The sequence below is a fragment of the Myotis lucifugus genome, unplaced genomic scaffold (genome assembly GCF_000147115.1).
Source record: "Myotis lucifugus unplaced genomic scaffold, Myoluc2.0 scaffold_68, whole genome shotgun sequence".
Lineage (NCBI taxonomy): Eukaryota > Metazoa > Chordata > Mammalia > Chiroptera > Vespertilionidae > Myotis > Myotis lucifugus.
The window spans coordinates 4,678,509-4,702,642 of NW_005871116.1; the positions used below are offsets into that span (position 1 = coordinate 4,678,509).

At 45.2% G+C, this 24,134-nt stretch overlaps 2 protein-coding genes and 1 non-coding gene across 4 annotated transcripts; 1 reads left to right on the forward strand and 2 right to left on the reverse strand.

The window, feature by feature from the left end:
* Window positions 1–9,361: 9,361 nt before the first annotated feature.
* On the reverse strand, window positions 9,362–12,241 carry RPL37 (ribosomal protein L37). Its single transcript, XM_006090150.3, has 4 exons — window positions 12,104–12,241; window positions 11,275–11,410; window positions 11,005–11,089; window positions 9,362–9,477 (listed from the first exon to the last, which is right to left on the reverse strand). Exons 1-4 carry the CDS (start codon window positions 12,104–12,106, stop codon window positions 9,408–9,410), a joined length of 294 nt encoding a protein of 97 aa, XP_006090212.1. The 5' UTR covers window positions 12,107–12,241; the 3' UTR covers window positions 9,362–9,407.
* On the reverse strand, window positions 9,559–9,638 carry LOC111826332. Its single transcript, XR_002829652.1, has one exon. It is a non-coding gene; the product is annotated as a small nucleolar RNA SNORD72 (small nucleolar RNA).
* Window positions 12,242–15,691: 3,450 nt separating the features above from the next.
* Window positions 15,692–23,930, forward strand: CARD6 (caspase recruitment domain family member 6). Of its 2 annotated transcripts, none has more exons than XM_006090152.3 (3): window positions 15,692–16,491; window positions 17,694–18,209; window positions 20,893–23,930. In XM_006090152.3, exons 1-3 carry the CDS (start codon window positions 16,209–16,211, stop codon window positions 23,334–23,336), a joined length of 3,243 nt encoding a protein of 1,080 aa, XP_006090214.1. In that variant the 5' UTR covers window positions 15,692–16,208; the 3' UTR covers window positions 23,337–23,930. The 2 variants fall into 2 exon arrangements, with proteins under 2 accessions (XP_006090214.1, XP_006090213.1); XM_006090151.3 differs by having other exon boundaries at window positions 15,693–16,491; window positions 17,652–18,209.
* Window positions 23,931–24,134: the final 204 nt, after the last annotated feature.

A 24,134-nucleotide genomic window follows, 5' to 3' on the forward strand; every position in this document is an offset into this window, starting at 1 on the left:
GAGCAGCGTGTGGGTCGGCCTCCCCCCGGACCCTTCCCAGACATCCCCTCCTGCAAGCCGCTCTGCGGGAGGGCCAGGTGGGGAGGGGGGATGAGGGGCTGTATTTGTGTTCCAGGCCTGGGTATTTATTACCCCGACGTTCTGAGGTCTAGGAATTCATGTTTTAGATTATCCGTCAAATGTAGGCTTCCACTGAACGGAAAACAAGACTTAGGGTTGCGTGCATCAGATCAGTCGACAATTTGTTTTCAGTCAGTAGAAATGACTAGCATTTAAAATGTGCTGTTTTAGTGAGAACACTTTCGCACCATCTTTAACTAGAAATGATGTGCACGTTTTAGTCTGAAACAGCGGTGGCGTTAGGACTGCATTGCTTCCTGGTCCGGGGGGCCCACATGCCCCTGCACTCACCCCCCAGTGCTCCTGGGGGCAGGTGAGCCGTGACCTGCTCCTTGCGACCACCTGGCGGCTTGATTCTTAATGTGTAACCTCTTTCACTGTTGCCTTCACCAGAGGGCTGTTCCTGGGAATTGAGGAGTAGGCACTCTTTCTAATCCAAGCATCTTTATTACATCTTTTCCCCAATATGGACGTCTTTTTGTACTTTTTATTCTGGTCACGCTATGCAGTTTAGAGGATCCCACCATATGTTTCATGGTCTGCAGGTGAAGGGTGAAACACTTTTTCTGGAATTCTTGACTTGGTAACTTTATGACAGGTCCTATCTGGACAGGAGAGACACTCCACACCTTTGGTCACAGCACGTAGTCTGCCTGGGGGCCTCTGCACCACTGAGTGCAAAATCCTGGCCACCAGCGTGGTGACTGTCCTCTTCAGAGGTCCCAACAGGAAGCGGAACAGGGATGGACAAATATTTATTGTACTTGGAGAGAGTAAGATGTAGACTATTTCCTATACAAATGGGATCATGCCATATCACAGGGGAAGTAGAGAAAGTATACTCATTTTTTATAAATACACTTTATTTGTAAAAAAAAAAAAAAAAAAAGGTAAGTGCGTCTATTACTCAATTATGTTTCTCCAACTTGGGCAAAATCAAGTGTAAAAAACAACAACACTGGCCCTGACCAGTTTGGCTCAGTGGGTAGAGCGTCAGCCTGCGGACTCAAGGGTCCCAGGTTCGATTCCGGTCAAGGGCATGTACCTTGGTTGCGGGCACATCCCCAGTGAGGAGTGTGCAGGAGGCAGCTGGTTGATGTTTCTCTCTCATCGATGTTTCTAACTCTCTATCCCTCTCCCTCCCTCTCTGTAAAAAATAAATAAAAAATATTTTTAAAAAAACAAACAACAACACTGTTTATATGATCTCAGTTTTGCAGTGTCATAGCATTTGGGCCAGTGTCAATGGACAAAGAGTTGGACTCTTCATGAAAATAATATTTAGAAAGGAAAAGACTAAAAATGTTATTTTTCTTCCAGTGAAAGTTACCAACCTGTCCTGATTTTTCTATGCTCCTTGTTTAGGAAATCAAAGTGGCATGCACGGAGCACTGTTTTGTTTCCAGCAAGGTAGCGATGGGGGCAGCAAAAGCCTTGGAGCTTAGAATTACATCGGACACGCAGAGAGCAGTTACAGCTAGCCTTGGAGAGATCACCCGTTCCCGCTTTACTATGGACTGCTCCTATTTCGAAGGGCCAAAAAGTTGAGAAATCTTTGATTACTGAGATATTGGGGGGCGGGGCAGTGGTTACTGTTGTGATTTTTGCTGATTTCTTCACCTTCCGTGGTTTGCCTTGTGAGTTTCTGCAGCTCAAAGCTTTTTGGATCTCCACTAAGTAAAAAGAGCTCTCTAGATTCTCTTAGAGAAAAAACAAACAAACAAAAAACACTTTAATCTCCCCGCCCCCGAAATAGCATCTTAAAATACTTTAAATGTGTATCATGTCTAGAATTTAGCCCAGCAAGTTTGTTATTTCTTTAAAAGAAAAAAAAAAATCACAAGTTACCTCAGCTGTGTACAGTGCCAACTAAGCCACAGAGCATCTTACCAGGGAACAAACCGAAGCGGAATTTTGCAAACCCACTGCCAATCTCTTCTTGAAACTATAAAGACCCAATTAAGAAAGTAAGAGGGGAAAGGGAGACATATGTAATACTTTCAACAATAAAGAATTATTTTTTTAAAAGTATGTTACAAAATTACAGGGGGGAAAGGAAAGTAATACAAACTTATTTTTAGTGGAAACATCAGTTTGCTTCCACTTTGGTGTTATTTTAAAATATGTTTTTATTTATTTTAGAGAGAGAGGAGAGGGAGAGAGGGATGGAACATCGATGCATGCCCCTGGCTGGGGTTGAGCCCTGAAATTCAAAATCCTGGCATGTGCACTGACCGGGAATCGAACCAGCAACCTTTCAGGGCATGGGACAGTGATCAATCCACTGAGCCACACTGGCTGGGCCCTTTGGCGTTATTTTGGACTATAATTCTATTTAATAAGTATTTATTAAATGCCACTATGCACTCAAAAGCATTGTTGGATAAATTAAACCTAAAATCATAGATCAAATAATTGAATTGATTAGAAGTCATCCTGTCCAGTCTCCCAGTCTAGCCTAAGCAGCTTTTACTGCTGTTTTATTTTGTCCCATTAAAAACTGAATCCAATTTATAGTTTCTAAGAAAGTAATAAACCTTATTTACTTTTCTCTTTCCTTCATTCCTTTTTTTAAAAAAATTGTCACATTTTCTTCCACTCTCCCTTCCTTTCATTCTCCCATTGATCTGTTCCCCAAACCTTCACTCTCTTCTTTTCTTCAGGCATCTGACACCTGCCCACAGACACTGTGGATAGATAGGGAATGAGGGTCATGTTCCCTGCTCTGGAGGAGCTCCTAATCTCGGGTGGCAGTTCTCTGAACCCCCTCTCCCCCCAGAATAGATAATACTCATGTTCAGCATCTTCTGGTGTAGAGACAAAGATAAGGTAGACTGTGGCTTCTACCGTTTCCAGACGCTTCAGTTTTAACTCTGCCCCTAGCAAAGCAAATTGTCAGCGCTGATGAAGACATACCAGTGACCCAATGCTGGCGGAGACCTCGGGGCTCAGCAGGCACTGTCAGCTGCTTCCTCTGTAGCCCCTCAGAGGTTCCTAGGGAACTGAGCACGCAGACTTCTCTTCCTAAGGACCTCTCGGTGTTAGTGCACCTGACACTGACCGGTGGACATTACACCTCCTCAATGTCCACCTCTAAACATGGCGACCAGAACTACACATTCTGAGCACTCCACTGCTGTTAATGCAGCCTAATATTCCCTTAGCTGAGCCGTACTTACATGCTAACTAATACCCAGTATTTATTAAACATAACTAGGTAGGTATTAGGCACTTTGCTAGATTGTGATAGATACCCTAAAAGGGGTACCTAAGAGACATTCAGGTAAAGATAGCCAGGAATATGCCTGTAACACAGGTCTATTGCTCCAAAGATTGGGCATCCTCACCAAACAAGTGGATCAATGATCATGGATGACATTTCCCCGGTTTGCAGAGTTAAGGGTTCCAAGGACCGAACACTTAGAGCAGGGGTCCTCAAACTACAGCCCACGGGCCACATGAGGCCCGCCGAAAACATTTGTTTTTTTTACTTCAAAATAAGATATGTGCAGTGTGCATAGGAATTTGTTCATAGTTTTTTTTAAACTAAACTATAGTCCGGCCCTCCAACAGTCTGAGGGACAGTGAACTGGCCCCCTGATTAAAAAGTTTGAGGACCCCTGACTTAGAGAATATCGATAGTCAATTTAATATTAGAATCTCCCTAGGAAATGACAGTGATTAAAATTAGTTTGTGGGTAACTGTCCCTTGTTAACTAGTGTAGGTGACTCCTAAATCTTGGTCTGAGTTCTGTGAGCCACTCTATCAAGTTCATGGAAAGAGCCCCCAGGAGGGGGATTGTGAGAACTTCTGTTTTTAACTAGTGGGTCATAACTAGTGGGTTTGCAGCTGGTTCTGAAGTGATGTGGGGGTAAGGGCAATCTTGTAGACTGAACCTGTGGGGTTCGATGCTGTCTCCAGGTAGTGTGGGAATTGACTGGAATTAAAGGACACCCTGCTGATGTCTGAGAATTGCTTATTGGTGTGTGGGGGTCCCCACTACCACCACCCACTACCCTCCTACACACACGCCCACACTACAATTATCTAATTGTGTCAGGACCGTTTGTTGAAAAGACTTTCTCCATGGAATTACCTTGGCATCTTTGTTAAAAATCACTCTATTATATGTGTTTGGGTTTATTTCAGGATGCGTTTATGTCCCACAGATTTATGTCTATTCTTATTTTTTACTAGAGGCCCGTTACAGGAAGATTCGCACAATAGGCCTTCCTTCCCCTGGCTGCCAGCACTGGTTTTCCTCCGGCACCCGGGACCCAGGCCTTTGGTCCAGCTGCAGCGGAGAAGCCAAGCCTCTTCAGTCTTTAGTCGTCTTTAGTTTTCGCTAGGGCAGGAGCCTTCAGTCTTTGCTCTGCACCTGCATATGCAAATTAACCCATCTTTGTTGGGTTAATTTGCATACTCATCCTGATTGGCTGGTGTATAGCAGAGTGATGACCAATTTACATATTTCTCTTTTATTAGTGTAGATTTCAGAAAGGAAGGGAAAGGGAGAGATGGAAACATCAATGATGAGAATCATTGACCAGCTGCCTCCTGTATGCCCCCTACTGGGGATTGAACCCTGACCGATAATTGAACTGTGACCTCTTGGTTCATAGGTTGACACTCAACCAATGAGCCACACAGGCTGGGCTTTGCTTATTCTTATACCAATACTAAACTATATTATAGCTTTATACAAAGGCCTGTTCTTTTTTGTTTTGTTTTTTTTTAAAAAATCTATTACTATTCCATTGTAAGGATGTACTGTAACTTATTTAATACAACCTCTACTTAGGGGATTTAGTTGTTTCTATTTAGTACTACAAATACAACAACAAATGCCCACTGGCATGTAAGTTTGCGCCCATGCTATAGTGCTTGTGTGGGATACATGTTTAGAATTGGAAATGCTGGCTCGGTGTTTCCCATTTTCCCCTAGTAATTGGGTCGTTTCAGATCTGGACTATTATCAATATGATACCCCTCATCGAGGAGTGATATCTATATAGTAACTAGAGGCCCAGTGCACGAATTTGTGCAGTGGGATCCCTCGGGGTGGCCTGCAGAGATCGGGCCCCTGCCCCCCTGCAGTCCTGCCTGGCACCTGTCTTGGCCTGGTGCCAACCCTCACCTGCTCCACCATCCTGCCTGGGGGGGGCAATCTTCCCCCTCCACCCCCCAACGTCTGGGAGCTGGGGGGGGAGAGAGGGGGCAGGTAGCAGCCCCACCCCCTGGTGGTCACCATCTGTGGGGCGATTGAGCCCACGCTCACACCTGCTTTGACCTGGCGCTGCCTGCTCACCTGCTCCACCATCCTGAGGTGGTCCCACTCTCATCGGGGCACACTGAGGCCAGCAGCACCTCTGCTGCCACCCCGGGTGGTCAGCACACATCATAGCAAGCAGTTGAACTGGTCGAATGACCACCCGAGGGGACAATTTGCATATTAGGCTTTTATTATATAAGATAGTAATTGCTAACATTTATCAAACTCTTACCAAGTGCCAGGAACCATGCTGAGCACTTTGTATGCACCATCTTATTTTGTTCTCAGAGCAACATTTCACAATCAACATTATGAGGTAGATACCATTTTATAGGTAAAACACTGGGTTTCAATTAATAACTGACCTAAAAGCTAGTAACTTTTGTTTTGATTGTACCTATATTCCTAGTGAATGTACCATTATTTGTGATGAAGACTTTACCATATGACCACTCAACCCCAAAATAAACTTGTTACTGTGTAGGCTTGTGCTACCCAGAAGGGGAACCACTAGCCACGTATAGCTACTGAGCATTTGAAATATGACTAGTTTGCATGGAGATGTGTTGAGTGTATAATATACACTGTGTATTGAAGACTTGATATGAAAGAGAATGTAAAAGATCTCAGTAATTTCTTTATACTGATTACACAGTAAATGGTATGTTGGAAATACTGTTGAAATAGCACATTAAAATTAGCTTCACTTTTTTACATTTTTAAATGTGGCTACTGGAATATTTAAAACTACATAAGCAGTTTGCATTTGTGGCTCACGTATTTGTTAAACAATGCTCGTTTGGCACATTTTACAGACACTTGTATTGGCCAGGTCAGATTTATGCAGGTTGAGTCTCACCCCGCCCCTAATGCCTGGACAAGGCCAGACCAAATGATTTCATAGGCCTTATACAGCCAATGGGCCGGACTTTCCCCACGCCTGGTCTAAACTCAAGACAATGATAAATACCATGAGACAGAATGTGATGCTGCCTTTAAGTCTATTAGTTCATCTATTTAGAGTCTAAGAGTTGTCTCTTTGATGAAAAAATTCATTCAAAATTTAAAACTGTTCTCAAAATGTAAAACTATTGAAGACTTTATTCCATATGTCCTCATATAGATTTTTTTTTTGAGGGAGGGTATCAGGAAAGGACAGATTTGCTCTGATCAATATGACTGGAAAATGGCTTGCTATTACCTCATAAAAATTTAATCCAGTGATAAAATTATTTGAGTGGTATCTTGACCTCTCTATATTGCAAGGTATGATTAGCACTAAGGTTCCATGTCCAGGCCATAGATGAGTAAGGATTCTATTATGAAGACAAATTTGCTACGAAACTAATTCTACATTGTACCATAAGGTCCTAATTAAAGGAATGCATTCCAACAACATTCACTGTTGTCCAAATCTTTAGTACCAGCAAATGTACACCTTTAACAGATACCCTGTGCCTTAGCTGTCTCCTCTCCAAAGGAAAGGAGTTTGCTTCCACCACCGGGAGTCCCTTGCAGCACTAAAAGCACTGTGCCATGCTGCGCCTCCTTGAGCTGTTCCCAAAACTCTCCAGAGCCATCCCTAATTGGACAGCACTTCCCTCTGAGGCCTCCTGCTTCCCGCCTGTCCTCCCTGGAGAAGCTGCTTACTTCTGAGGGCTGCTCCCCTGGGACACAGGGACCATAATCAGTTTTCGCTGACTTCACCTTCTCTATTGAGGTGGCTGAACCATATACAGCCAACTCTTTCTTCCTCCAGTTTGCCCAAGGTGGCTGTTTCTGAAATACCATTTGTTACTTGGTATATTTGCTACCTCCTCAGTCACTTCTACCACCTGCCCCAACTTGAGGAAGCTAGACCTTTCTCCAATACCCTGTTTTATCAGTTTTTTAAAGATCTTTCCCTTAAAGGACTTATTTTCTCTACATAATAACTCAGGAGTTCAAATCACTACACATTTTGGAGAGCAAATACTTTTTACATTTGCTCGGTATCTATTTGCAAAGCCATATAAGTCTAACACTATCAGAACAGGGCTTTTCTTGCCTCAGGGAACTACCATCATTTACTCCATACTGAGTGCTACCTATCTCAATGGGCCCTCCATCACTCAGTAATCAGCCATTAGTAATACTGAAATTTCAGAAAGGTCTGGAGAGCGAGTCAGATTTCAGTTCAGCAAGCCAAAATACTATTTCATACATTGGGAGGCAGCCCAGTGGAGATTCCCATCAGCAGGGGCTTCTATACAAGTGAATATAAGCTGAGGGAAAAGCAGGCCGAGGGCAGTAATTAGTATCTCGGGAAAGCATTCTAGAGCACCGTAAAGACCAAGCTGGTGAGGCAATGAAGATCGCAAGAACCCATTGAAGGCCAGGTTAAGGATGCTACCCTAAAATGAGAAGCTACAAGTTAGACAGCAGCTCAGCACTTTACTATTTTATGGTGACTGTTCCAACAACACTTGTGCTGTGTAATCTGTCCTCACTCAGCAGTCCAACAAAGTTGTCTCATTTCCAAACTCTGGCAATAAGCCACCAAACTGGGAAAGCATGGCACAATATCCCAGAGCACTTTAACACAGAAAAACCCTTGATCACCCACAGTTGAAGGTTAACAAAGTTCTACCAGGGATCAATCTATCGCCTTTAGTCTACAGTTAAGTTTATACTTGGCATTCCTTTCCTACTCAATCCACTGCATTTGCATATGGCCCTGGCGAATTCCACACACCTAGCTGGTTGCTTTAGTTTTTCACTTAAACCCCATTGACAATGTTAAGTACTGGATTGAGTTAAAGCATTTTGGATACTGGAATCAATTAAAATAGAATTCATTTGACCCCTAGGCGGGCTGGTGTGGCTCAGCAGTTGAGCAATGACCTAGTAAACAAGAGGTAGCTGGTTCTATTCCTGGTCAGGGAACATGCCCAGGGTGCAGGCTCAATCCCCAGTAGGGTCATGCAGGAGGCAGTGGATCGATGATGTTCCTCTCATGGATATTGCCATCTCTCTACCCCTCTCCCTTACTCTTTAAAAACAAACAAACCAAAAACCCACAACATATTTAAAAAATTCATTTGACCCCAACCTTTATATCTCACTGGTACTTTAAGCCAGTGATGGTGAACCTATGACACGCGTGTCAGGTGACACACAAACTCATTTTTTTGGTTGATTTTTCTGTTAAATGGCATTTAAATATAAAAAATATCTTTGTTTTACTATGGTTGCAAATATCAAAAAATTTCTACATGTGACACTGCACCAGAGTTAAGTTAGGGTTTTTCAGAATGCTGACACGCCGAGCTCAAAAGCTTCACCATCACTGCTCTAAGCCCTATTGTATAGGATTGACAACCACTCCCCAGTCATTACCCTATAGCAGTGGTTCTCAACCTTGATTCCCAGGTGATTCTAATGTGCAGCCAAAGTTGAGAACCACTGCTCTATAGCAAATGAATGTTGCTAAAAGGAATTTATGCTTTAATTTACTCTTAACATGTTAAACATCCATAAGCCACATAAACTGTATAACTTTACCTCTTACTATTGCCCAAAACCCACCCATGTGCCTTGATCAGTAATCCAACCGTGACCTCCTGGTTCACAGGTCGATGCTCAACCACTGTGACAAGCCAGCCAGACCTTACTATATTCTTTTTAAAAAAATGTATTTGTATGTGCCCTGACCTGGAATTGAACCCAGGACCCTTCAGTCCACACGCTCTATCCACTGAGCCAATCCAGCTAGGGCTTACTATATTCTTTACATCTTCCAGTGTTGTCTGCTTGAAGGAACCTGGAATTCCACTTGGCTCTCATCCTCTTAAGCAGCATCGCAACCCAGCACAAAAGTTATTACTCCCAAGCCACCACTGAACAAGCACATCTGATAGTAAGTTGTCCCACACCAAATATAGTTCGTTAACACTACAAGCCTATTAAAAATACCTTAGCACACAAGATATTTTTGAAAATCGAGATTTATTGCGCGACTAATCCCTGAAATCCTTAAGATGAACTGGATGCGGCAACAGCTGCCCTCTTGGGTTTAGGAGTTGTTCCTTCACGGAATCCATGCCTGCACCAAGTTAAAAACAAGAACTGTTACCTCAGCAACGCCACACATACATCTTATTTTTTGCTAAAACAGATTTTAATGAGCTTATCTCAGTTATATGTTGAAATCAATATTGAATTCATATGTTCAGACATTTATTTGTACAGCATCACTGATAAGCTCCAACAGTTTATTTGCATCCTTCTGCTTCCAGATATCTATTTCAGGCATATAGGTAACTGCACGTGAAAAGTAAACTCAACAATGTACTAGGTCTGTGATGGCGAACCTATGACACACATGTCAGAGGTGACACGCGAACTCATTTTTTTGGTTGATTTTTCTTTGTTAAATGGCATTTAAATATATAAAATAAATATCAAAAATATAAGTCTTTGTTTTACTATGATTGCAAATATCAAAAAATTTCTATATGTGACTCGGCACCAGAGTTAAGTTAGGGTTTTTCAAAATGCTGACACGCCGAGCTCAAAAGGTTCGCCATCACTGCACTAGGTCGTGCTGAGCACTGGACTAGTATTTTCCCACCACCTGTTAAGAGACCCAAGGTACTTGTGAAAACGGATCCCTATGCTGAGGCAGGTTTTAACTACCTTCCCTTAGCGAAGGAAGCACAATGAGCATGTGATATGCAGGTGTTTTCTAAACTGCTGGACAGTGCTCCACATTCTAACTCATTCACTATTCACACCTGCTCTAAGGCAAGTGCTGTTACCCCCCAGGAAGACTGTGATTGAGGCACAGAAAGGGTCATGTCTGGTTCAGTTCGTGCTCTTAAGCCCTGCATTGTGGGCCACCAGCAGACCACTGGACAAGAAGTCCACTCCACTGTGCACAATAACGATCACCTCCGCACAGGGACAGACACAGCTAAGGACACTGCTTACAAAGCCCCAGCTTCCTGGTCTTTTGAAATTAGGAAATGTGGAGTGGAGTGGGCAGAAAAGCCAAGGATTCTGCCAAAATCCTACATTGTACAGGGCAGCTGCGCACAGCAAGGGATCAGCTCAGTTGAGACCTTAGGTCAGTTAATGCTTAAAAACCTACCATTATGATGCAGCTGATGAGTCTCTAGGCTGAGGCCAAAATCCCTGCATTTCTAACGAACTTTTAAAGCCTGACTTTCAGTAACAAGACTGAAGATTTCTCTCTGTACAACCTCAATAGCAACTGACAAGTTCTCTACAGCGGACGTGCCCAAAGCCACAAAACCCCAGGCCGGACCCCAGACCTCATTCACACACCCACTGCCATGGCGAGTTTAGGCACGAATGGGAGAGGTAGCTATGACTGGTAAATACCATCACATTTTGAGACTGTAGCTCAAATCACGCCCTGACGTTTACAACTCATACTACAGTTCACTGGAAGATTAATAAAACCTAGATGTAATGGGTCCGAGGGCGACAGTGGCAGGAAAGACCTTCCAACACCCCCTCCCCACTCCCCGGGACAGCACCCCTATTTCACACCCCTACGTGAACGAGACGGGCCCCCTCCACGCTCACACCGCCCATGAAGCTGTACCTGAATCTGCGGTACACGATTTTCAGGTGCCGCATGCGACCCGTCCCGGTGGTGTTCCGTCGCTTGGCCTTGGCACTCCAGTTATCTGCAACACAGACGCGGGTCAGGCGCCTGCAGGGCTCCCCCCGGACCCCGGGCCGGCCCCGCTGGCCCATCAGGTCGGAGCCTCCCCCGGGTTCGTCATTGGCGTTAACCCTCGCCCAGCTCCAGGCCGCCCCCCGCCCCGGCGCCCCCCGCCAACAGCCCGCGGGCCGCGGGCCCCGCACTCACACTTCCTCTTGCGCTTGGCGGGGTAGCCGCACTTGCCGCACGTGGACTTCTGCAGGTGGTAGGCCTTGGAGCCGCAGCGGCGGCACAGCGTGTGCGTCTTGTTGCGGCGCTTGCCGAACGAGGACGTCCCCTTCGTCTGCAAACGGAGGGGCAAACAACTCAGCCACTGGTCGCCTCGGGCCCGGAAACTAGAGGAGACGGGACCGTCCCAAGGGCTGGAGCCGCGGGGGGAGTTTGGTTCTTTCCTGAAAAGCTCGATCAGAAACCACTACCCGACACGTCTCGGCTGGTGGGGAAAGGCAATAACCGGACCAAAGACTCTATCAATAAAAACCTTTAACCGGAAAAAAATGTCACCACCGGCCTTTCACGTCATCTCAAGCTTTCCGCAAGAGGTGCTGTGCTTTGAAATCTGCTACATTTGAGGGGGGGGGGGGGAATAAGTGTGTTTTTCCTACCTACCCTCACCCCAGAACCTTAGGCAGCCTGCCCGGCACCGCCACCAACTAATTCCTTTGCTTACAGCGCCCAACACTCCAAACCAAGCTGCTGCTTCCTTCAGTGCCCACCGCGGGCAGGGCGGTGCGGGAGCCCAAAGCTCGGATCGCAGCAACGGACCTAAAGCGGCTCCGGTTCCACGACTACAGGCTCAGCACCCCAGGTACAGTCAGGAGACATTCTTCTGGGTCTTGAGGGCCCCAGCGAGTCCCTTTCCTGTCCACCCGCTGCCCTTATCGGGAACCTTGCCAGGACCCCCACGGAGAGCGAGGAGCGAGGCGCGGGGGACGAGGATGGAAGACGATTAGAACAGCCCTTGCAACCAACTCACCATCTTGCTTCTGCCGCCGAGACCAAAGAGGCCGGGAGAGAAGACACTTCCGCTATATCACACAGAGAAGCTTCCGCTCAGGGAAGTACTTCCGGAGGGCGCGGTGCGCTGTTCTCAAGTGTCCGTCGCCGCGGTGAGCTGGGTGGAAAGGAGGTTCCGGAGCGAGACGGGGCCAATAGGAGTTTAGCTCCCTATTTGGTCAGGCGGGCGGGACCAGGACTGGGCTCTAGGTGCTGCTGCTTCGCCCTCTGCTTCTGCTGTTGGACCTGCTCCTGGGCCTTCGCGTGAATTTGTCAGAGTTGTGACCCCATCGCGGGTTCCCGGCCGAGCTGCTGGGGAAGCTGGAGGGTGACGCTGGCCATGCGGGGGTCCCCGCGCCGCGAATCCGCGCGGGGCGTGTGCAAGGGGCGCGGGTTGGACTGGGACCCCGACGCGGAGAAGCCGGGTCCCCCAGGTTGCTCCCCACTCTCCCCGGCGCTGAGCTGAGGTCGCTGCGTGGACCGAGGCTCAGAATCGGAAAACCCAAGCAAATCGTGTGTTTTATAACTAGTAGTTTAGAGGCACAATTTTGTTTCCGAATTGCATTGTGCCCAGGAATCATACCTGGGTTGTTTTTTTTTTAAAGAAAAAAAATGTTTTATTTATTTCACAGAGAGAGAGGGAGAGGGGGAGGAAAATAGAAACATCAATGAAGAGAGAATCATGGATCAGCTCCTTCCTGCGCACCCCACATTGGGGATCGAGCCCGCACCCCGGGAACCCAACCAGGACCTCCCGGCTCATAGGTGGAGGCTCAGCCCCCGAGCCACGTGGGCGGGGGCCACGCGTGGAGGCGTGAAGAAGCCGGGTCAGCAGCTTTGGGTCTGGAAGTCCGTACTGAGGAAACGCTTTCCAAATAGTTTCTAACTTGGTGGTTCCCAGACCTCGATAAGCGTGAATCCAGTTGTAACCTTTTATCCAACAAAGCCCCAACCCTGGCAAAAAACGGTATAAACGATCCAAACATTTAAAAATCACAGGGGAAAACGATCCCAAATAACCATAGAATGTGCCTTCTAAAGCAAACCAAGAACCCCGTACCTGTCCCATGTGAAATACCAGCAAGCGAGACTGACCGCTAGCAGAACAAGATGAATCCAGGAATCAGGTTTAATTTTGAGGGTGAACAGTTGATGGGTGCCCACAGGTTCAGCCTAATCACCAGGGAGCGGGAGGCCACAAGCTAACCTGACAAGATCAGGGAAGGCTGCATGGCGGTCTTGCAAACTCAAAGACCTAACGTAACCACAAAGGGTGGTTTGAAATGAAAACTTTAACTAAAAGCAGTTATGGTGGGTAGTCATGTCCTAGGCCAGTATTTTCCCTGACAAGGTCAATTTCTACCGTAGCTGAGCCTCTGGTCTTTTTGCAGCTAAGATAACATATACCTATGAAATGTCAGGGTAACTTGTAGCTTCCCTTTTTCCTGAGCCCTCAGGGCACAACCAAATCCACCTGGGTGCCAGGACAGAGACCATGAATTCCTTCATTGTTATTGTTATCTTGTTAATTGTGACTGTTAACTATCCAGTACTCACCTGAGTACCAGAAGTATGTGTCTATCATTTTACTTATTTTTTAAAATATACTTTTATTGATTTCAGGGAGGAAGGGGGAGCGAGAGAGATAGAAACATCAATAATGAGAATCATTGATCAGCTGCCTCCTGCACACCCCATACTGGGGGTGAGCCCAAAACCTGGGCATGTGCCCTTGGCTGGAATCGAACCCAGGACCCTTCAGTCCAGCAGGCCAGCAGGCCGACGTTCTATTCACTGAGCCAAGCCAGCTAGGGCTATCGTTTCACTTTTTATCCCACCCCAGAATTTCTCCCCTCCTTCCCGCCTTTGCTTTCTTCCGCCTCCGTAATCTATCACCAGTGGATTTCAAGTAACCTCCTTATGTCTCCTCTTTGGATTGTAGTGTATACAACAAGGTGAATAACTGCCATTCTCCAGAGCATTATCCCAATCCATTGAGAATCTGCTTCCTGGCAATTATCGACAGTTTGGCTCAAATAAACTCACAAAAATTACGTACAGGTTTGAATGTTTTTATGTTAACATCACGACCAGGCTCTTTTCTAGGTGCTGGGGAAAAAAGCAAAGAGAAACATTTTACTAAAAAGTTACATGCTTGGGCGTGACCACCCACCTTGACCTGCCTAGTTAGGAATTTAGGATCAGATAACCGTGTGAGGTTTTCAGGTTCTTATGAACTGCATCACTGTAAATAAAGACCAACTAAATTGTTTGTTTGTTTTTAAATATATTTTATTGATTTTTTACAGAGAAGAAGGGAGAGGGATAGAAAGCCAGAAACATCGATGAGAGAAACCTATCAGTTGCCTCCTGCACACTCCCCACTGGGGATGTGCCCGCAACCAAGGCACACGCCCTTAACCGGAATCGAACCCGGGCCCCCTGAGTCTGAAGGCTGACGCTCTATCCACTGAGCCAAACCCGCCAGGCCCCAACTAAATTGTTTTTAAAAATCGAAGTCTGCTAATAAAAACAAACAAAAAAATAATATATAGTAATTTTTAAAGTAGAAAGTTTGACCCCCTCTGTAATCACACACCAGTGTTACAATTGGGTATCTTTGTAGCTGTGTTCTTTTAAATCTCTATATACACATATGTACACTATACACATTAATTTTTAAGCAAAAATGGGATCTATACCTTGTTTTCTGTAACAATATATCCTGGGTATCACTACTTGTCAATATGTACAGATTTACTTAATCTTTTTAACCACTTTTTGGTGTTTCATTGTTAATGTATCAACATGTATTCCACAATTTATGGAAATTTTGATTATTTTGATAAATTTTGGTTATTCTTAATTTTCTGTTATAAAAAGTTTTGTAATGCAGACATTGTACATACATTTTTGGGGCATTGGTCTGAAACAACTCCTCTCTGAAATTAGTAAAAATATATATTTTTTTAAAAAGAGAGAGAGAGACTTCTCAGAGGATTTGACCCTGGGGCCTGGTCATGCTGAGACTGAGTCAAGTGATCGAAAGAGCAGATAAATAACCCACCGGAAGGCAGGGGCTGGGAGTGCTCGGGGCTGGATTCTCCCACTGCCTTGCCTTGTTTGTATCTGCTCCTCCAACAGTAGGCAGCGTTGACATATTTAATCTTTGCCAAATAGAATTAATCTTTCCCTTTTTAAAAAATCATTTTTCTTTCTTGAGATTTTATTGCTTGTTCTGAGGATAAGTACACAGACATTTCAATTTGATCCTTTAAAAAATATTTTTAAAAATGCCTGGGTTGCGGGCTCAATCCCCAGTGGGGGTGTGCAGGAGGCAGCCGATCAGTGATTCTCTCTCATCATTGATGTTTCTATCTCTCTCTCCTTCTCCCTTCCTCTCTGAAACCAATAAAGAAATATATTTTTTTTTAAAAATCATTTTTCTTCTGAGAATTTTATTGCTTGTTCTGAGGATAAGTACACAGACATTTCAATTTGATCCTTTAAAAAATATTTTTAAAAACATGTTTATTGATTTCAGAGAGAGGAAGGGAGAAGGGGAGAGAGATAAACATCTATGATGAGAGAGAATCAGTGATTGGCTGCCACCTGCACGTGGACTCTGAAGGGCGAAGAGCCCTGGGAAGCCATCCTGCCCGGGGGAACCCTGTGTATTCCAGTCCAGAATTTCCGTATCAGTATTAATCAGACTTGTCTTCCTTCTCTCCTGCTTCCTCCGAGGCTGGACTCTACTCACCCATTTGGTTTCTCTGTTTCCTGCAGTGAGATAGTGGTTAGCCAATTCAGCCTGCTTTCCCTCTGCGTTGCTTTGCCCTTTGTTTGCACTTCCTTGTCTGCAGATCAGCCTTTCCTGCCACTTTTTTGGCTCGGTTTCCTCTTTGGCAGGAGCAGGTTTAGTGACAACCTCGCCAACCTCCTCTGAGGCAGCTCCTCTGCCGCCCTCGGGAGCGGACCTTCCTCTGTAGCATGTGGCAACAATTTGCTGCTGGGACCCGCCTCCATTTGTTAATCCATTGGACGGGTTTGGTAATCCAGTTCCTGCTCTAGAGAAAGCTAGAGCTATGGCCACCGGGAGTGCTCCCTCCGAGATTATAGAAAGAGAGCGAAAGAAGTTGCTGGAAATCCTCCAGCAAGACCTGGACTCGATCCTAGATTCACTAACCTCTCGGAGGCTGATTTCTGAGGACGAGTATGAGGCGCTGGAGGACATCCCAGACCCTTTGAAGAAAAGTCGGAAGCTGTTGATCTTGGTGCAGAAAAAGGGAGAAGACAGTTGTCAGCATTTCCTCAAATGTTTATTTAGTACTTTTCCAGAGTCAGCGACCACTTGGGGCTTAAGGCACGGTAAGTTGAATTTCTACACTTTTTCTTTGGTGGTGGTGAGGGAGTAGGGGAATGAAAGAAATGAGGCAAATTTCCTGGAAAAAGAAAAGAAAAAAAGAAACTGATCATCTTTTATTTTTATTTGTCTTTCTCCCAGAGATAATTTTTCATTGAAATATGATAAAGAGGAAGTGGCCAGCAGTTAAAAAGCAGGGAATAATGTATTTTATCAGTTTAGGGGATTGATAATTTTTTCTTTAAACTGTGTCCAAAATTAGCAGTGGTTTTAGTGCCGGTATAGACTCCTCATTATTATGATAGACATCCCCAAATATTTACAGCTGGAAAGAGACGACAGGGGTCATATCAGGGATTTCTTTGTCTAGTAAGTGAATTCCTGAATATAAGCAATCCCCAAACCACAGCCTCGGGTAACCATTTGGAAAATAATCCCCTTGCGTGGTGGATCAGTCACTTCCTTTTCTGGGGAACCCTCTGAAGTAGTTCCAATCCTAATTTTCCAATGTGCAGAGATAATCAGGCAAACGAGGGAGCAATCCTTCCAGAATGGATTGGTTAGCAATTTTGTAGGTTACCGCCAGGGGCTAGTGTAGCTCCTTTTTGGGAACCTAAGGCTATTGAAGATTACTTTAAGAGGTGTTACAGAGATGCAATCTCAGGTAAAAGGTTTATGTTAATGGCCCCTAATGTGGGACAAGACCCATTCGCTTAAAGAAATGGGTCTTACTATTTATTTCTAGGATTTACTATTCCAATTTAGAGCTCTTTGCTTCCTGACTAGAAATTATTAGGATCAGACTTCATTACCAACGGCCCTAGGAGTTCGGAGCTGGTTTGGGGTCACAGTAAATCCACAAGTTAGCGCTGTTCATAAGATTCACATTTTGTTCTGTTCGTTTGACACTTGAGTTTGCTGTGAAAGACTTGGAATTTTGAGCAAGGCTGGAGTGCGTTCTGATCTTTTTCCAGTGGGAAAAGCAGGTTCTGATGGTTGACTTATTGCCATCTGTGTTGGAAGGGGTAGGTATTCCTATCCTCCAGTGACATAAAGAAGAGAGAGAATGCTTCGAGGTCTCGGAAACACAAGTAAATAGAAAACTTCTTTTTGTTAATTTGGAAAACAAAGTGAAAAACCCCATAACTTTCTTTGTTCTTTTCAGAATCTTTAAAACATGAACATACAGAATCTCCTCAATCTACAGGGGTAAGCAAGAATTCGGAAGATCCATTTTCCCCGGGAAAGAAACAGCCTGAGAGTTCTGAGATCACCGTGTCCTTCAAAGAGAAAGAGCACTTGGATGTGGAAACCTCTGAGATGTTCAGGGACAAGGACAGTTGTGATGGCGAGATGGCGTGGTCCTCACGGGAAAACGAGAAGGCATACGACCCGCCAACCACCACGATGCCGCATTCAGCAGAGAATGTTGAGTCTGAAGTTTCAGGAACTACTGACTATTCACAGGACCAACAGAGGTTCGATGAGCCCGATGATTCTTTATACTTAGGAGAAGAGGAATATCTAGAGTCGGCTGTATTCTCTGAAGATGCAGAAAGCACCGTGGAAGGAGAAGATCATGACGACCCAGAGTACCTTGTCTATGGTGGGGAAGAGGACCCTGTGTATTCAGAAACCGCAGAGTTCTCTGGTGACGAGGAGAGTTATGGTGATTCAGAACCCGGCATGCCGCTGGAGGAAGAGGAGGAGGAAAGTATGGAAGGTATGAAATGACACGTGATCGTTAGGCAACAGCATATTTTTAGGTTGCCGTCACATAATGGAGAGACAGGATGAGGGAGGGCACCGGACGTCAGCCGAAGAACAGCCTCTCAGAAATTCCTTGTGCCTCTCTAGCCTGGACTGTCCTCAGAGGTGGCGTTGACAGGGAGGGAGACCCAGCACCTAGGAAACGCTGGACAGGATAAGCCAAAGTGAATGTGGAGTGCAGGTGTAGGTTTCTGCTGTCACCTCTGTCACACATATGAGACTTGCTAGACACTCATTTTATTGTATTTATTTTTTATTGTTTTAAATATATTTTTTATTGATTGCAGAGAGGGAGAGGGAGAGAGAGAGAGAAACATCAATGATGAGAGAAAATCACTGATCTGCTGCCTCCTGCATGCCCCCTACTGGGGATCGAGCCCACAATCTGGGCATGTGCCCTTGACCAGAATTGAACCTGGAACCCTTCAATCCGTAGGTTGACGCTCTATCCACTGAGCCAGACCGACTAGGGCTGCTACACACCCATTTTAGGTGTTATCTTCTATTCCTTAAATTAAGTCTCTTTAGTTATTTTAGGGCTTTGTAACCAATGGGCTATGGCAGTGGTTCTCAACCTTCTGGCCCTTTAAATACTGTTCCTCATGTTGTGACCCCAACCATAAAATTATTTTCATTGCTACTTCATAACTGTAATTTTGCTACTGTTATGAATCGTAATGTAAATATCTGATATGCAGGATAGTCTTAGGCGACCCCTGTGAAAGGGTCGTTCGACCGCCAAAGGGGTCGAGACCCACAGGTTGAGAACCGCTGGGCTATGGTGCTTATGGGCCTAATTATTGAAGTGAAAGCAGGAGAGGAGTTTATGATGAATGGATAAAATCGCAAAATACTGTTACTTGGCTTGATCCAGTCCGTATATTGCCATCTTGGGAAACTATACTGGCATTTTCAATTAGAATATTTTTTTCTTTTTAAAAAAATATTTATTTTTATTGAATTTATTGGAGTGACACTGTTTAATAAAACTATATAAATGTCAGGTGTACAATTCTATAGCATCTGTATATTGTAGTGTGTTCACCACCCCAAGTCAAGTTTCCTTCTGTCACCATGTATCCCCCCTATGCCCTCTCCTAGCTCCCCACCCCTCTTTCCCTCTGGTAATCACCATGCTGTTATCTGTGTCTATGAGGTTTATTCCCCCCTCCCTTAGTCCCTTTACCTTTTTCACCCTGTCTCCCTACCCCATGCCCTCTGATAGCTGTCAGTCTATTCTCTTCTATGAGTCTGTTTCTATTTTGTTTGTCAGTTTGTTCATTAGATTCCACATATAAGTGAAATCATATGGTATTTGTCTTTCGCTGACTGGCTTATTTCACTTAGTATAACGCTCTCTGGGTCCAACCACAAAAGGTAAGATTTCCTCCTTTTTTATGGCTGAGAACTATTACATTGTGTAAATGTGCCACAGCTTTTTGAAATTTCAAAATATGACAAATGCTTTATTTGGGGAGATCTTGCCTAAGAAAATAAACATCACCAAGTTCTGAGTAGAGAAAGGAAAGATGACTACCATCTCCCATTCCATCCAAATCCTGGGGGATTTCGAATCCAGTTCTGGGTTGGGAAAGAGTTCTTTCCTCCTCACCACGCCCGGTATCCGCCTGCCAGGGCTGCCCTCAGGGGGTACCACAAATTGGGTAGCTTAGACAATAAACAACAGAAATGTATTGTCTCAACAGTTTGGAGGCTAGAAGTCTGAAATCAAGGTGTCTACAGCGTTGGTTCCTTCTAAAGACTGCAGAGAAAACCTGTTTCTAGCTTTGCTGGCTTGCTGGAAATCTTTGGCAACTTTCAGGCAACCCAAGGATTTTTTAGAGTTACTTTTGTTAATTCTTAAAATGTATACTTTTCTCTCACTTCTATTGTTTATTCTAATGTTTTTGTTTTTTTGGTTTTTTTGTACCAGATTCAAGAAGTTTATGCTAATTTGCCATTCATCAGGAGCAATAAATGCTGTCAGATCTTCTTTCTCTACTAAGCACTATCTCTCTATTCTCTCTCTATTCCTAAGAAGTAGCTAGAAGGTACATTAGGAAATGGGAGACCAGGAGAAATTAGGTGCAACATGGACATTTGGAGAAAAGCTAAATGGCAATGACCTCTTCCTTTTCTCCAAACTTTAGCAAGAGATGCACTTGGGAAAGGAATCAATATCAGAGAATTCCTCCTACATGTGTATAATGAAACATTAACAAGGTTTTAATTTTCTGCCTATAAACATTAGCCAAAAAATTTCCAGACCATGAAATACAATGGATTAGCTAAAATGAATTAAGTAGATCTCTGTAAATACTGACTGGGGAGAATTAGTAAGTAATACCATTAAATGAAAACAGGTTGAAGAATCATTTGTTTAGTACCTTATCATTTATGTACAAATAAACTAGCATCCATTAAACCAAACTATGTATTTCTATATATCCATGCAGGCTTCTGGGACTTGCATAGGAAAAGGGTGGGAAGCAAACATAGGGTCGTCTCTTAGAAGGAAAGAAAATTGGCAGTCGTTTCATCTTTTTACAGTGAAAACGGCAATTACTTAGTTTTAAAAGTCAGTGAGGGACTTTAAATTTGAAAGTGACATTCACGCAGTGTCTTCTTTCCCGCAGAAAGAAAAAAGGTGTTTAAAGATGTCCTGTCCTGTTTGAACTTGGATAGGAGCAGAAAGCTTCTGCCGGATGTTGTTAAACAGTTCTCCTTAGATCGAGGATGTAAGTGGACACCCGAGGCGCCGGGAGACCTGGCCTGGAATTTCCTGATGAAAGTTCAAGCCCTGGATGTGACGGCTAGGGATTCAATCCTTCGACACGAGGTTCGGCGTGAGGAGAGCCAAGGGGAGTCGCCAAGCGGAGTAGAGCATCTGGAAATGAGGGACACACCGGCCCTGCATCCCCTGGATGTGCTCTGTGCCTCTCTGCTGTGTGCCGACAGCTCCCTGCAGTGCGCAGTCATGGCAAGCATGTATCGGTGCCGGTTTGCTCTTCCTCTGCTCCTGCCGGATGCGGAGAACAACAAAAGCATCTTAATGCTGGGGGCCATGACAGGCCTTGTGAAGGAGCAGCCGGCAGCGTGTTCAGGAGGGCCGGCGGGGGAAACCGAAAGGTCTCTGACTCTCGCAAAGATGCCCGTCATCTCTTTTGTGCGTCTAGGAGACTGTAGCTTCTCCAAGTCCAGAATCCTCAACACGCTGCTCAGCCCTGCCCAACCCAAACCACACAAAGTCTTCCTCCATCACGATTTGCCCGTTCCGGTGCTTCCCCGGCAGATCTCGGACGGCCTGGTGGAAATAGCGTGGTGCTGTCCGGATAGCGACGGTCTAAGGGGAAACCCTGCCTTTTGCCAAGAGCCTGTTGCTGTGGCCAACCTTCATGGAGATCTAGAAAGTTTTTGGACACAATTTGGTTTCTTGATGGAAGTTTCCTCAGCTGTGTTTTTCTTCACGGACTGCCTCGGTGAAAAGGAATGGGACCTGCTCATGTTTTTAGGAGAAGATGCCATTGAAAGATGCTACTTTATCCTCAGTCCCCAGGCCAGGGAGAGTGAAGAGGCTCAGATTTTCCAGAGGATTCTGAACTTGAAGCCATCCCAGCTACTGTTCTGGGAGGAGGAGGAAGCTGGGGAGAAAGGGAGGAACTTGAAGGGCCTCCGAGCTGCCCTCCAAGAAGTGATGTCCTCATCACTCAGACGTGTGTCTGTGGAGGACATGGCCTCCCTGGCCAGGGAGTTGGGGATCCAGGTAGACCAAGACTTTGAGGACGTTCAAGGAATTCAAGTTTCCCCTGGTGAACACTTGGCTGGAACAGTTGAAGATGAGAGGCCACAAAGACACAGTCAGCCAGAAAGCTCATCTGAACGCCCCGCTGAGATGCCTGTGAAAGAGCCTGGAGCTGAAGGCGAGGTCACCCAGGCTCTTCAGAATTTCCACCTCACCCCAGTATTCATGCCTTACGTGCAAAACCTCTGTCCGTTCCCAGTCGGAATTGGAGGCCACTTTAACCGTGCTCCTGTGAAAGCCCCTCGGGTTACGGGCTTCCACCTTGGGTCAGAGCAGAAGTCTAAGTGGTTCCGTCCTCCACCCTTTCATAATTCAAGGTTCCATGGTCAAGGTAGAAGTTTTGGGGTTCAGTACTTCCAACCCCAGAGATTTTGTTCAGTTGAAAGTTTTATGAAATTTCCGAGACCTGCTCGGGGACGTCACATGGATGGACCATTTGGGAGACCACCAAGGCCCATTTGGCGGCATGTGAAGACCTGGCTTGGCCGACCACAGACAACGGGAGCTTGTGCAAGGTCTGCCATGGTGGTCTCCCTAGTAGGTCACTTCCACTCACAGCCAGCAGGACCAGTTGGGAAGCCACCGCCTAGGCAAGCCCACACCCGGGGAACACAGCCACCTGAGGCAACTGAAAAACTGGCGAGAACATCATCCCACACGGTGACTCCTCACCCTCGAAACTTTCAGCCGGCAGGAGTCATACACAGACCCCTAAGACCCGCTTTTCAGCAGGGATTCAAGCTAAAGACACCAGGTGGGCCTTCAAATCCAGCTGGCCAAATGGGATCCCATCCAATGTCCAACAACAGATTTGTACCCAACTCTCTGTTCCGTCAGCCCACACCATCCCAGAGCAAACATTCCCAGCCCAAACCCTTCCAACCCATGGCGTCTCAACCCAAACCTACCCAAACAAAACCCGCACATCCCCAGCCCACCCAAGCTAGATGCTCTTCATCCAAACCCACTCATCCCCAGCCCACCCCAGCTAGAAGCTCTTCAACCAAACCCACTCATCCCCAGCCCACCCCAGCTAGAAGCTCTTCATCCAAACCCACTCACCCCCAACCCTCCCCAGCCAGAAGCTCTTCATCCAAACCCACTCACCCCCAGCCCTCCCCAGCCAGAAGCTCTTCATCCAAACCTGCTCAGCCTAAGCCCTCCCAACCTAGGCCTTCTCAGCCCAGACCTACTCAATCCAAGTCATCAGGAGCCAGTGCTTCACAGGCTAGGGCATCCTACTCCAGAGCAGGGCCCAAGAGGGGAGGGAAGCATTAAAGTGCCTGCTCCAGAGACCTATGAAATGTATCCTTTACCCAGGCCATTCTGATCACAGAATAGTAACCTAAAGAAGTGTGGCAGTGATGGTAAGAGACCACTACTATTAGCATGACATGGAAAGGGAGATATGCACAGCCTAATTGTTATCATTAAACTGTAAGAATTGTGTCCCTAAGAAAGAGGGAAAATGTGAAAAGAATCAAGAATAGTATAAAGCAGTAAATAAATTGAATCCAGCCTTGAGTTTTAGGTAATAGATAACCTGAATCCAGGGAATGGGTTTATGAGGCAGCCCCACTTGGGGAAGAATGAGGTTGGAGTCTCCAGTTGCAAAGAGATCATAAACTAGGGCTCTGGTTGCCTCAGTGTTGCAAATAAAATTGCCTTAGATGTTGTCTGCTCCAGGGGTGTCTTGGTCAAAATTTTTGTTTTAATATCAGGCACTAACCAGATAACCCTATTTGTTTAGGATAATCAATTTGCTTGTGGTAACAGCCCCAATTTGCTTAGATGATAAAACTCTCTCATTTGACCCTTATATATAGAAATAATGAACTATCAACCAATAAAATTATTTTTCATTAACTTTAATAGCGATCTGTGTATGTTTCATTATTTTAAATATTTGTAATAGGTAAGATAATCTGGCTTAATCATAGAGGATCTGATACATTAACCTCATGATTTCAGCTTAAAATGTATACTTAAGTTTGTTTTTTGTTTGTTTGTTTGTTTTTTGTTAATCCTCACCCAAGGATATTTTTCCATTGATTTTTAGAGAGAGTGGAAGGGAGA